This window comes from Alnus glutinosa, chromosome 10 (assembly GCF_958979055.1).
Source record: "Alnus glutinosa chromosome 10, dhAlnGlut1.1, whole genome shotgun sequence".
Lineage (NCBI taxonomy): Eukaryota > Viridiplantae > Streptophyta > Magnoliopsida > Fagales > Betulaceae > Alnus > Alnus glutinosa.
Window position 1 is genome coordinate 642,910 of NC_084895.1, and position 13,172 is coordinate 656,081.

General features: G+C 39.7%; 1 protein-coding gene across 1 annotated transcript in view; it reads left to right on the forward strand.

Moving 5' to 3' along the window:
- LOC133878831 (protein transport protein SEC24 C) overlaps positions 1–13,172 on the forward strand; it is a 36,712-nt gene that overhangs the window by 14,842 nt on the left and 8,698 nt on the right. Inside the window, exons 8-12 of the mRNA XM_062317374.1 lie at positions 8,452–8,571; positions 8,694–8,774; positions 10,450–10,527; positions 10,672–10,764; positions 11,443–11,497. Of these exons, the coding sequence (XP_062173358.1) occupies positions 8,452–8,571; positions 8,694–8,774; positions 10,450–10,527; positions 10,672–10,764; positions 11,443–11,497 (427 nt within the window). The remainder of the gene's footprint in view (positions 1–8,451; positions 8,572–8,693; positions 8,775–10,449; positions 10,528–10,671; positions 10,765–11,442; positions 11,498–13,172) is intronic.

Here is a 13,172-nt window from a genome sequence, read left to right on the forward strand (position 1 = left end):
GAGAAGCAAGGGTGTTATTTGTAAAATGGACTTAGAAAAAGCTTACGATCATGTTAATTGGGATTTCCTATTGTACATGTTGAGAATGTGTAGGTTTGGGGGGAAATGGTGTTCATGGATAGCTCATTGTATTTTCTTGGTGCGGTTCTCTGTTTTGGTAAATGGCTCTCCCACAGGCTTCTTTAGCAGCTCTTGTGGCTTGAGGCAAGGGAACCCTTTGTCTTCTTTGTTGTTTATCATAGTAATGGAGGCGTTGGGTAGGATGATTTCAGCTGCAGTGAGTGTTGATTTGTTGTCTAGGTTCTCTGTGGGAACATGGACTGATATCTCCCTTCTCTTGTTTGTTGATGTTCCCTTACTTTTTTTTTGTGGGGCCGACCCAAATCATCTACGGATTTTATTCTTATTATTTGAAGATGTGTCAAGTTTGAAGACGAACTTAGCCACCCCCCACCCCCCCAAAAAAAAAAAAGACGAACTTAGCCAAGTTGGAATTGGTCCCTGTGGGTTATGTTGATAATGTGGCTGGGTTGGTTGAAATTTTGGGTTGTGGGGTTGCGTCTCTGCCCTTGAAGTACCTTGGTCTTCCATTGTGGGCATCCTATAAGGCCAAGCATGTATGTGATAGTGATATAGAAGATAGAACGTCGGTTGGCTAGTTGGAAAATGTGGTATTTGTCTAAGAGTGGTAGGGTTACCCTTATCAAGAGCACCCATCCAACTTACCGATGTACTTATTCTTTTTTTTTAATAAGTAAGAGAAATTTCATTAAAAGCGCAAAGTGTGATCAAGTACACAAGGAGTATACAAGAACGACAACTAAGAAGAAGAAAACAGTATAAAGAAATCATTAAAACTAATCACAAAAGGGGCAAGGAACGCAGTCGTCCACGAGTACAAAGAATAAAAGAAAAAAGAAATAAGCTCGCGAGACCAAGAGGGGTTCTCCTGATTATTAGACCACGTAAACGACCCTTTTGCAAGGGGGATATCCATAAGACCCTGCTCAAAAATAAAATCCGAAAACTCCAACATGGCGGCGTTCAGGCGAACATCTCTCAATCTTTCGGCAAGAAAGCGTGTGACATTGAAGTTGTCCCCAATACACCAAGGCAACTCCCAAGAAGAAAGGCCAGCCAACTCATCCCATAGAGAACTTCTGAAAGCGTCAATAATAGTACTGTAGACCCCAACAAAGGCCCAATAAAAGTCATCATCAACACTTCTAAAAAGCAGGCAATGACGAACTCACCCACGTACACGTCTATCTTCTCTACAATCCTTTTATCCCCACATAATCAACATACCACCAGAGGCACCACAGGAGGCTAAGTAACACCAATCAACAAAGTGACAACCCCAAAGACTTCTCACTAAATTGTTATAAATAATCTCCAGTTTAGTTTCTTGCAAGCAAATAATATCTGCCTTTCATTGCCTAATTAAGTTTGACTTTTAGCCGCTTGCCGCCCTCGTTTAACCCTCTAACATTCCAAGATGTAGGATTATAGAATATTTGGGAAAATTGCCTACTAAACCGTATGGCAGTGTATAACCTTTATAGAGAATTGAATCATCTAGATAAACACTAGATGTGATTTACATGAACATAAATTCTATCAGCAACTATCTAGCTTATCTCATGACTATAGAGACCTAGTCTATTACAATACAACTAGTCTAAAGTTTATCTATAGAGTAAGAATCTTGATCTAACTCTAACACTTTGCTTTTATCACTGACGGATAATAAGTCTAATCCAATAAAGGCATTTCTGACATCTACTTGCTGAATTTCCCAACCTGCAGAAACAACAATGGAAAGCACAGTACGAATTGTAATAGGTTTAACCACTGGACTATAGGTTTCAGCAAAGTCAATTCCAGGTTGTTGGTGAAACCCTTTGGCTACTAAACGGGCCCTGTATCGTTCAATGTCCCTATTTGCTTTCCTTTTAATTCTGAAAATTCATTTTGAACCGACAATATTCATGGATGGAAGGAATGGAACTAGAGACCCTGTTCCACTTTTGAGAAGAGCATCAAATTCAATATTCATTGTTGCACACTAATCTGGATGTTTGCTGGCTTGAGAGAAACAAGTAGGTTCTTCTTCATGTGTTGCCATGAAAGCTGTGAGAGCTTGAGGAGGTTGGTACTTCACCCTGTCATTAGTGAATTTGGAAGGCTTGTAGATCATATTCTGTGACCGGGTGGTCATGCCATGGACTCGGGTTGGAAGAATTGACAAGGGTGCAGAGGAAGCAGTTGACTCGAATTGAGGAGTTGGGGAGGTTGTGTCTGCTACTGTTGAAGATGTTGGAGAATTTGATGTATTGGGAAATGTAAGACTTGATGGATCTGACCATGAGTCATAAGATTGAGGAGTTAATGAGTGAACAAGAGGAATGGAAATGGAGGAAGTTGTTGAAGGAGCATGAGATATTCTGGTTGGAGTTGGAGTTGAAAATGGGAAACTATTTTCATTGAAGACAACATGTCTTGCAATGTAAACTCGACCGGAGGGAAGATGAAGGCATTTGTAGCCGAGATGGTTTTTGCTATATCCAATGAACACACAAGAAGTAGACCAGAAGGAAAGTTTGGAGGAGTTATATGGTTGGAGAAATGGCCAGCATTCACAGCCAAAATTTTTCAAGAATTTGTAATCTGGAGGGATGTGAAAAAGACACTCATATGGAGATTTTTGCTTGGTTACTTTAGAAGGAAGTCGATTTATGAGATATGTTACTGTTTCAAAAGCTGAATCCCAAAAGATAAATGGAACATTGGCAGTAGCAAGAAAGGATTAGCCGATTTCAACTATGTGGCGATGTTTTCTTTCAACTGTTCCCATTTGATGATGGTTGTGTGGACAGCTTAACCTATAAGAAATTCCCATGGAATTGAGTGCAGTTTGAAGTGGACGAAATTTACCACCATTATCACTTTGGACAGATGTAATTTTGGTATTGAAGAAAGCTTCAACAACTTGTTTGAAACGAAGAAAAGTAGCACACACTTCTGATTTAGTTGCAAGTATACTTACTAAAATCATCAACCACACTTAAATAAAAACGGTTGTTGTTTACAGAATTTACAGAGGCAGGGCCCCATACATCAAGAAACAACAATTGAAGAGGAGTATTTGAGATAGAAGGGGAATAACTGAATGAAAGCGGTGACTCTGTCCCTGTTGACATGGAGAGCACACGGAAGAGGATTTTGATGAAAGCGCGGGCAGCTTATTTGATTGGACAACTTGGTTGACGATAGGAGATGCAGGATGACCAAGCCTAAGATGCCACTGATCCAAGGAAACTTTTTCACCAATAAAGGCGACAAGAGACCAGGAAGAGGAAGCAGGAAAGGATGGCCATGGATAGAGGCCGAGCTTATTCGGGCCTTGAAGGAGCAGCTGACGTGTTCAGAGATCCTTAACACAAAAAAAGTTAAGATGAAATTCAATAAAAACATGGTTATCTTGTGTGAATTGATTAACAGAGATACGTTTTTTCTGTATTTGAGGAACATAAAAGAGAGAATAAATGAAAGTTACATGAGGGAGTAGGTAAGAGTCCACGACCAGAATTTGAAATATGTAAACCTTGCCCATTGCCTACTCAGATCTTATCAGTACCAGTGTAGTCCTCAGCATGCATGTTGAGGTTCGAAAGCTCATTAGTAAGATGGACATTGGAGCCGGTGTCAGGATACCATTGAGAATCTGATGCAGAAGGGACATAAACCAAGTTTGCATTCATGGGAGAATTTTTAGCTTGAGATCCTTGTTCAAACCGGAACCCGCAGGGGGTAGCTGTGTGGCTTGGCTTGTGACAGACTTGACAAATAGGACGTTGGGACGGGCTAGAAAATGAGTATTGTTGAGATGGTCCTTGACCACGGCCATGCCTTCTGCCATGAGAAAAGTTGGTGTTGCGATATCCTATGTTGGAAGGAAGGGCTTTACCATTGAGCAGTGTTGGCAGTAGAGATGTTCAGTTCGAGTGCAGTTTTGTGAGTCTCAAGACGCAGCTCATAAGATAGCATGTAGCCATAGAGATTAGTGACAGAGATAGAGTCTTGCCTTGTAGTAGCATATGTAACAAGAGGGTCATAATCAGCACCCAGGCTAACAAGAATATTTGAAATTAATTCTGAATTTTTGATAGACTTGCCAATGGCAGCCAAGAGATTAGCAACCCCTTGTGCTTTCTGGAAATAAGCAGAGACGGTTTGAGCACCTTTCTTCAGGTTGGAGAGCTACTGCTTGAGTTGGAGAATACGAGATTGAGATTGAGCAGCAAAGAGAGTTTCCAGGGTAACTCAGACTTCACGAGCTGTGGAGAGGCCAATAACATGAGGTAGTGTCTCCACGGATATGGTAGAGATGATGGCGCTAAAGATAATTCGATCTTGATGATACCAGGGTAAATGATCTGGATTGAGAATGAGAAGACTAGAGGTTCAGTCGGGAATAAGTTTGGAAGGCTGTAGAATGGTGTCATCAACATGGCCGAACAGGTTTTGGCCCTCTAAGAAAGGAACCATAAGAAATTGCCATAGGATATAATTATCCTGGGTGAGTTTTTCAGAGATGTGATAATGCACATTCTGAATAGGTATTGGAGAAGCAGCTGTGATGGAGATAGGAGGTGGAGAGGTATTGGTAGAATTGGTTTCAGAGGTTGGAACAACCATAGACGTTGGTCTTGAATGGCTCTGATACCATGTAGGATTATAGAATATTTGGGAAAACTTATCAAAAAAATATTTGGGAAAACTGCCTACTAAACCGTATGGCAGTGTATAACCTTTATAGATAATTGAATCATCTAGATAAACATTAGATGTGATTTACATGAACAAAAATTCTATAAGCAACTATCTAGCTTATCTCATGACTATAGAGACCTAGTCTATTACAATACAACTAGTCTAAAGTTTATCTATAGAGTAAGAATCTTGATGTAACTACACTTTGCTTTTATCACCAAGAAAGGATTTTGGGCTTCATAACAAACCTCTGTGCACCCTCCCTTTGCGCCTACCAAGAGAAATGCTACCACTATGTGAGTTATAATTAATAGAACATAATAATTTGTTTAGTTCCCTCATGCCTTTGATACCCAATTTCGAGCTAATGCCCACTTCCTTCTTATCATGACTGGCATGATATCCTCGTACAAGGCCGAAAGCTGACCTTTAGAGCCATCACACGTAATCCCCACCAAATGTCTGTACTCTAGAGCCATCTTCAAAAGCCACTTTCAAGACCCCTTACCAAAAAATCCCTTGACTTTGTCAATAGGACAACTGGACTGAGGAGAAGGCTCTTCGTCTGGGATCAAATCTAATTCCAATCCATCTTAAACCCCAAGCCAGGAAGAAGAGTGTGGGTAATTGGGCCAGACACCAACGAAGAAACAGAGGAAGAGGAATCCGACGCTACCAAAGAGCCCGAAGGACCCAAACCAGCCCAAACAACCAAAGCATCTTTTGAGATCGTCGGAATTTTGGCCAAAACGATAGGGTCTATGAGTTTGGCCTCCGGACCAAGGACGGAAATCTCTGGCCTAGTACTCAGTTCCGGTTGGGAGACAAAGCTTGCTGGTGTAGGGACTTCAAGGGAGGAAGACGACCCACCGGCGACCAATGTACTCTCCGGAAGCGAACCCATCATCTCAGCCTGACCCATTCCATCCTCCAGTGACACTACGGCGTTTTCTGGTCGTGTTCCCCACTCGGGTCTGGAAGAATATGCGGCAGTCTGGTTCTCTGAAATAAGGATTCTGGACGTCAGAGGCAGAAGACTCAAACCACCGGTTGTCTCTAAAATTGTCGGAGACTTCTCTGGACCGCTAGAACCCATTGCCGACGTCGACCTTGTCTTTGGAAGCATTGCCAGTTCAGCTGTCGATTCACTTGGATTGGGCTTTGGAGCTTTCTGAACCCAACGAAGCCTCTGCATTTTCTTCTTCAAATTCTTCTTACTCTTCCGCCTAATACCATTGGACTTGGAGCCCGGCCCAAACAAAAGAAGCCCTTCATGCACACTACTTAGGTCTCGGTCCACATCATCCTTCAGCTTCTCTAGCTAGCTTTGCCAAAGCAACAGAGAGGAATACGTGTCCTTCCCTCCTATAAGCTGAAATCCTGCAGAAGTTTTACCAAAGGAGCACTCTGAAACTGCTTCTTCCCTTCCTTCGAACGGTCACAATGGTCTTTGCCCAGAGGAACCACTAGTCGGGGCAGCTGCTTCTCCTTCTTTGGGCGACTGAGACTTGTGTGCAGGACTTCCATGTAAGATGGCGCACCGTCTTTGGGATGAGAACTAGTAGAAATACCAGAGTTAGCTTCGTCACAATCTTTCTGGGGCTTCTCTAACAGTGGTACTGGCCGAACCAAACCTTGCCCAGCCGGGGCTTTGAGGAAATCTCTGACCTTTCCCAACTCAAGGATGAATCTACTCCAGCCCCGCCCATCTCGACCTTTAGGAATGAAGATAATCCCTCTCCGGCCTCCTACAACATAGACTGTCATTTCAAGAAACCTACCAGCCGCGTTTCCACCTCGTCTCACGGTGTGGACCTTTGACCCCTCCCTGAAAGACCTAACAAAGTCCTTCTCCCTCAATAACCACAGCAGGCTCTCCATTGTCGATATCCAACTTATCTACGTACTTCTTGTCCCTCTTTCCTCTCTTTGTGAGTGTTACAAACTGTATTGAGAAGCTCTAACGTGATTTCATATGGGGGGCTAGGAGAAGAGTTCAAGTATTACCTAGTGAGATGGTCCAAGGTTTGTACACCGATCTCTAAGGGAGGGTTAGGGTTTAGGAACTTGTTGAGGTTCAATGCTCTCTTAGGTAAATGGATTTGGCACTATGGGTTTGAGAGAGAGGCTTGACGAAGGGTGGTGGTAGACTCTAAATATGGAAGTGCATGGGGAGGGTCGTGTTCTAGGGAGCCCATCGGGCCGTATGGGGTGGGTTTATGGAAGAATATTAAGAGGGGTTGGGGAAGTTTTGTAGTCATACCAGATTTGAACTGGAAGATGGCTCTAAGGTTAGATTCTGACATGATCTTTGGTGTGGGGATACAGCCCTTAAGGAAGCCTTTATGGTTTTATTTGGTATTGTTGCATAAAGGATGCTTCAGTTGCGAGACTCGTGGAATTTTCTGGAGGTGACATTCAGTGGAACGTTAGCTTTACCAGAGCGTCTCATGATTGGGAGATGGAAGCCTTTGCCTCGTTCTTCATGGTGTTGTATTTAGCGAGAGCGAGACAGGAAGGAGAGGACAAGCTGTGGTGAGTCCCGTCCAAAAAGGGGTTGTTTGGTGTTAAATCTTTCTACAGTGTCATTGGTTGTCATGATGGTGTCCATTTCTCTTGGAAAATTGTTTGGCGTAATTATGTTTTGTTGAGAGTGGCCTTTTTTGGTTGGTCGGCGGCCCTAGAAAAGATCCTTACCATGGATAGTCTCTGAAAGCGGCACGACATTGTGGTTGATTGGTGTTGTTTATGTAAAAGGAATGAGGAGTCCATGGACCATCTTTTGCTTTATTGTGAGGTTGCTTGTGCCATTTGGAAGGTTTTCTTTAGTCGATTTGGGTTGTCTTGGTTCATGCCTAGATGAGTAGTCGACTTGTATGCATGTTGGTGAATTGCTAGCGACACTTGAAGTGGTGCTGTGTGGAAGAGGGTTTCCTAGTGCCTTTTGTAGTGTCCATGGAGGGAAAAGAGTGATAGAAGTTTCGAAGACCGTGATAAGACTTTGGAGGAGATTTAAGTCTTTATTTTTCAACACATTGTATTTTTGTACAGATGTTTTGGTTTTCTGTTGGTAATTAATTATCATGATTTTCTTGTTCTTTTTGCCCCTACTAGCTATGTGGCTTCTCTTGTATATTTCCTGTGTACCTGAGGTTGCCTTACGATTTTAATGATATTTGGATTACGTATAAAAAAATAAATATTTGCTAGAAGCATTTGGTATCTCGCTGTATATAAGTTGCAAAATATTGTTGTGTAGTTTGTGGCCGAACAGCTTTGCAACGCCTATGGATAATATTTTTGGTGGTGTGGAACTCAAAAAGTTTTGTTAATGCATTTCATAACTTATCACAAACAAAGGAAAAGTTATGTGAATGAATAATTTTTCTTTTGCTGCTTGTTCTTATATATAACCCAATGTTTCTTAATAAAGTTACACATTTTTTTGGTCTCCCAAACAGCATCTTATCGTCACACAAATGATATGAATGTTTTGTTCTATCATAGGCTGTGACCTGAGAGTAGTTCAATATAATATTGTTGTGAAGTAATTGAATATAATGTAGTTGTTAAATGATTCCTTTGTTCTTAGTCTCATCCACAGTTGTTTCTCCTGTTATTGTTTTCTCTGGGTTGCCGGACCAAGTAATTTTTGCTTCAATTGCCTTATTTCAGGTGCGTGACCCCATGCCAGCTGTTTATTTCTTCCTCATCGATGTATCCATGAATGCCATACAAACTGGTGCAACTGCTGCAGCTTGCAGTGCAATCAGTCAAGTTATTTCTGATCTTCCTGTAAGTTTATGCCTATTTGCATATGGGTATGGTATTTGATTGTGCCTATTTACAAAAAGACACTCTTTATTGTTGTTTTCCTGAAAGTTTTGACTGATGTAGTGATCGTTATATTATTGCAGGAAGGCCCTCAGACAATGGTTGGAGTTGCAACATTTGACTCCACTATCCATTTTTACAATTTGAAACGTGCACTACAGCAGGTTACTATTAGATGCAATAATTTTGCCTTTCTCAAAAATTTTAAGAACTTTATTCACATTAAAATTTAAGATATCCATTAATTTTGGGTCATAAGAATGTGCATGAACTTATGAAAAAATAAAAATAAGAATATGCATGAACTAATTTTATTTTTTGGGATGATTGTGGGATAACTAATTTAATAAGTAATCAAATTTCGTTAAAACACAAAGGGGCACAACTAAGTACACATGGGTATTCAAGAGAGACACCAATCAAGAAAATTATAATTAGTGAAAGAGAGAAAGGGAAATTCATACATATCCTGCTTCTAGTAGTGGTTGGAGCTGCAATGAAACATTATATGCATCATCTTCTGTATGCTTGTTGATCCTGGTCCATGAATGAAGTTTATTTTTGTTCTATCCTGTTTGGTCATGTTGTGTAATTAAAATTGTAGATAAATTTTGCCTTAGAGTTCAAAGGGCCATATATGACATGGCTAGCTGAGAGCCGAAATTATAAACCACTGTTAAAGACGGATTTAAAATTTTGAAGATCCATCCTCTGACTTAGAGGGGTTCCTCGTCATAATAGAAAAAATTCTTTGATTTGTTGTATGCTGTGCTGGTTACTAGTATGAAGACGGACAGTTTGGGATGGGCTTTGTCAAAAAGCAAGAAATTTGATGTACGATCATTTTGTTGGGTTTTGAAAGGAGGTTTGCTGGTTTAGTTTCCTTGGTGTTCCATTTGCAAGGTGAGTTCCAGCAATGGTGGTTTTCTCGGTTTGGATAGTGGCTCATTTGACTGGGGATGATTTTAGAAAGACAGATAATAATAATTGATTGGTGTTGAATTGTGCATAGCGATTGAGTGACAAGACGGTTGATCATCATTTTTCTTCGTGGGTGCTAGGGAGTTCTGGTCAATGGTTCTCTTTTGTTGGGATTTCTTGGGTTAATTATGCAAGAGTTGGTGGTGGTTTTATTGTGGTGGTCCAAGTATATAAAGTGTTGAACATGATCATCCGTAGCTCTAGCATCGAAGTCTCTACATCTTCAAAGTTTTGAGCGTTCCGCTCTCTCCAAAGGCACCACATTAAACACAGTGGAGCCAGTCTCCATACTTCCATCATATTATCATGCCCTACTCGATCTCCCAAACAAATTGCTCACCTATTGAGGCTTAACCCATTTTTTGGACCTTGCTGTTTTGTGGGTTTTGGGTTTGAGGGCTTGTCAAATTTTGGGTTTGAGGGCTTGGACTTCATGCTTGTTTGGAGCCTCTTGTGTATACTGTTCGTGTACTTAGGGGCGTCTTATGCTTTTTAAAAAATTAGTACCTAGAAAAAAAAAATTAAGAATAGAGCTCCATATCTCTATTGCTACTTCAGATTGAATCAGCAAGTGATCAATGGACTCTCTATTCTTTTTGCACATGCAACATCACTCCATCACTACAACGTTCTTTTTCTCAAATTATCCATTTTCAGGATTGCAAACAAATAGCGGAAAAACCAATTTTTCTGGACAAACGTTTTCAGCTAATAATATTTTACGCTGAAACAAACGGGATATAAGAGATTTTGTTGTAACATTGTAACTCTAGGTAGCTCTGACTTGTAGTTTTACTGTCAATAATTTGGAAATGTTTCACACTGATTTCGCTCTTCTACTTCAACATATGTTTTCAGCCATCAATGCTCGTTATTCCTGATGTACAAGATGTTTATACTCCTCTCCAAACTGATGTTGTTGTTCAGCTTTCTGAGGTTAGTTTAAACTGTGAAATCTTCTCTTTTGGTGGTTTTTGTGGTTCTGCTAAGAAGTTGATCTCTAGCACTTCCATTTAATTTTTGTCAATTTAACGAATTTCCAAATACTATTTTTTATATTTGTTTATTTTTCATATTTAGTGCCGACAACATTTAGAGCTATTGCTGGAAATCATTCCAACCACGTTTCAGAATAACAGAACTGCTGAATCAGCCTTTGGCGCTGCAGTCCAGGTATGCCCTTCTGTACAAGGCAATTCTGTCCATTCGTGGTGCATGATCTATATGCCTTTTCAATTGATAGTATCAAACTATATTGAACATACTTAGGAATTGTGTCATGATTATGAACCCCAGTTTTGGCTTTGAGTGGCCATGATAAATGTATTCAACATGTCTTCTTGTAAATCATTTTTCATCACATGAATACATAATATGATAAGATGATGAAGCATACATATCCATTGCAATTCGGCATTTCTTTATGGTTCTTTATGAAATAAAAATTGTGTTCCCAAACTTGGGGCATAATGAGCTCAAGTGCTGGTGATGGTGCTGAACATGGTATTTGAAAGAACATGATATGATTAGTGTCTTTTTTTTTTTGATGAGTAAGAGAAATTCCAAAAAAGAGCAAAGTGCGATAAAAAAAGAAAAAAAAATCAGGTAAAATCTGCTTGTTGCTTTTATTTTATTATATTCTGGTATCAGTGAGTGAAAGTAAAATACTTCTTCCTGGTGTTATCATATGTCAGCAGATTCTGAGAACTTGGAATATTGTATAATTTACTGACACATTTATTTACATTGACAGATATTTGACTATTGTGCATTAACGTTTTAGAATTCATAGAAAGAGAGGTATTTGATTATTGCACATTACAACAGTTTTAAGTTTTTGTTCCCATTCAGGCTGCTTTCTTGGCAATAAAGAGTAGCGGGGGAAAGGTTTTGGTATTTCAATCAGGTAAGCTCATAATTTTATATACAATATTATTTGTCTTATTGGCCTGTTACAATATAAGATTTGTTACATAGTTGTTTATGTTTGTGTATGCAGTCATTTATGTGGTGTCCCTCCTGTAGTTTTCTTCTTAAAGAAGTCTGTAGAAGATTACCAAAAACAAAAACAAAACCATCACTGTTTCTAGTTTGATTTAGGTGCCTGTGATGCCGCGACATTCTGATGTTGCAGTTGCCTGCTGCATGGATGCAAATTTAGGGGATATGTGTACGATCATTAATAATTATGATGCAATTGGTTGCGTTTATACAGCCAAGCCACTTTGGAAATCTGATCCTGAAGATATTAGGAAATTTAACATGTCAATAGGGATTTAATATTGAAATGGAAGAAATTGCAAGAGGGATGATTTTTTTTTTTTTTTAAGTAATCGTTTGACAACTCCTTCGAGTAGTCTCTAGTTCAATTTCTAAGTTTTTAAGGGTCGGCCATCATCCCAGCAAGAGAATTATATTTTCTAAATGAACCCGAGCCAATCCGACTTGATCTTGTATGAGATCCACTACAGAATGAACACATGTCATAGGTCTATAATTCAAAGGTTTATCATTCAATGAACTGCATATAGCAACTTTTGCTTTTAATGGATTTAACGCTGGCTCCTGATCCCCAACTAGAAAAGAAATTGAGACTCAGTACTTTAGCTCGTAGTGGTGTCTTAGGTACTGTCCCTGTGTAGGGATGATTTTAGAATATAGGGTAGGGACAATTTGGGACTTTACACAGCAGATTATGCTCATGGCTCTGTTAGGCATGTCTCAGTTGGAGTTGTGAGAGGGAAGAGAGAAAAAATTTCAAGGATAGCTGATCCTACGTGAGAGTTCTTCGTCAGACACTAGGGTTAAAGAAAATGGTGAGCATGGATGTGAGACTTGAGTTGCTTGGAGTCGGACAAATGGGCTTGTATTCTAATTGAATAGTTTGTTTTTTTTTTTTTAAAGTATTCTAATTGAATGGTTGAGTTGTAATAACTAGGCTATACGGTTTTTTGAACAAAGTATAAGATTAGATGTTTTGCATTTTGCAGAGTGTTATAAAAAATCATTAAATGGGATTAATAATGGACGTGTAATATGGAGGTACAGAAGTGGATACACTTACTAAAAATTTCTATGTAATTTTTTTTTTTTTTTTAAAGTTATAGTTTGACAACTCCTTCGAGTAGTCTCCAGTTCAATTTCTAAATTTTTAAGGGTCGGCCATCATCCCAGCAAGAGAATTATATTTTTTTAAATGAACCCGTGCCAATCCGACTTTATCTTGTACGAGATCTGCTACAGAATGAATACGTGTCAAAGATCTATAATTCAAATTAGGTTTATCGTTGTATGAACTGCATATAGCAGCTTATGCTTTTAATGGATTTGAGGCTGGCTCCTGATCCCCAACTAGAAAAGAAACTGAAACTCAGTACTTTAGCTCGTAGTGATGTCTTAGGCACTGTCCCTGTGTAGGGATGATTTTGGAATATATGGTAGGGACAATTGGGACTTTACACTGCAGATTATGCTCATGGTTCTGTTAGGCATGCCTCAATTGGAGTTGTGAGAGGGAAGAGAGAAAAAATTTCAAGGATAGCTGATCTTACGTGAGAGTTCTTGGTAGAACTCAGACACTA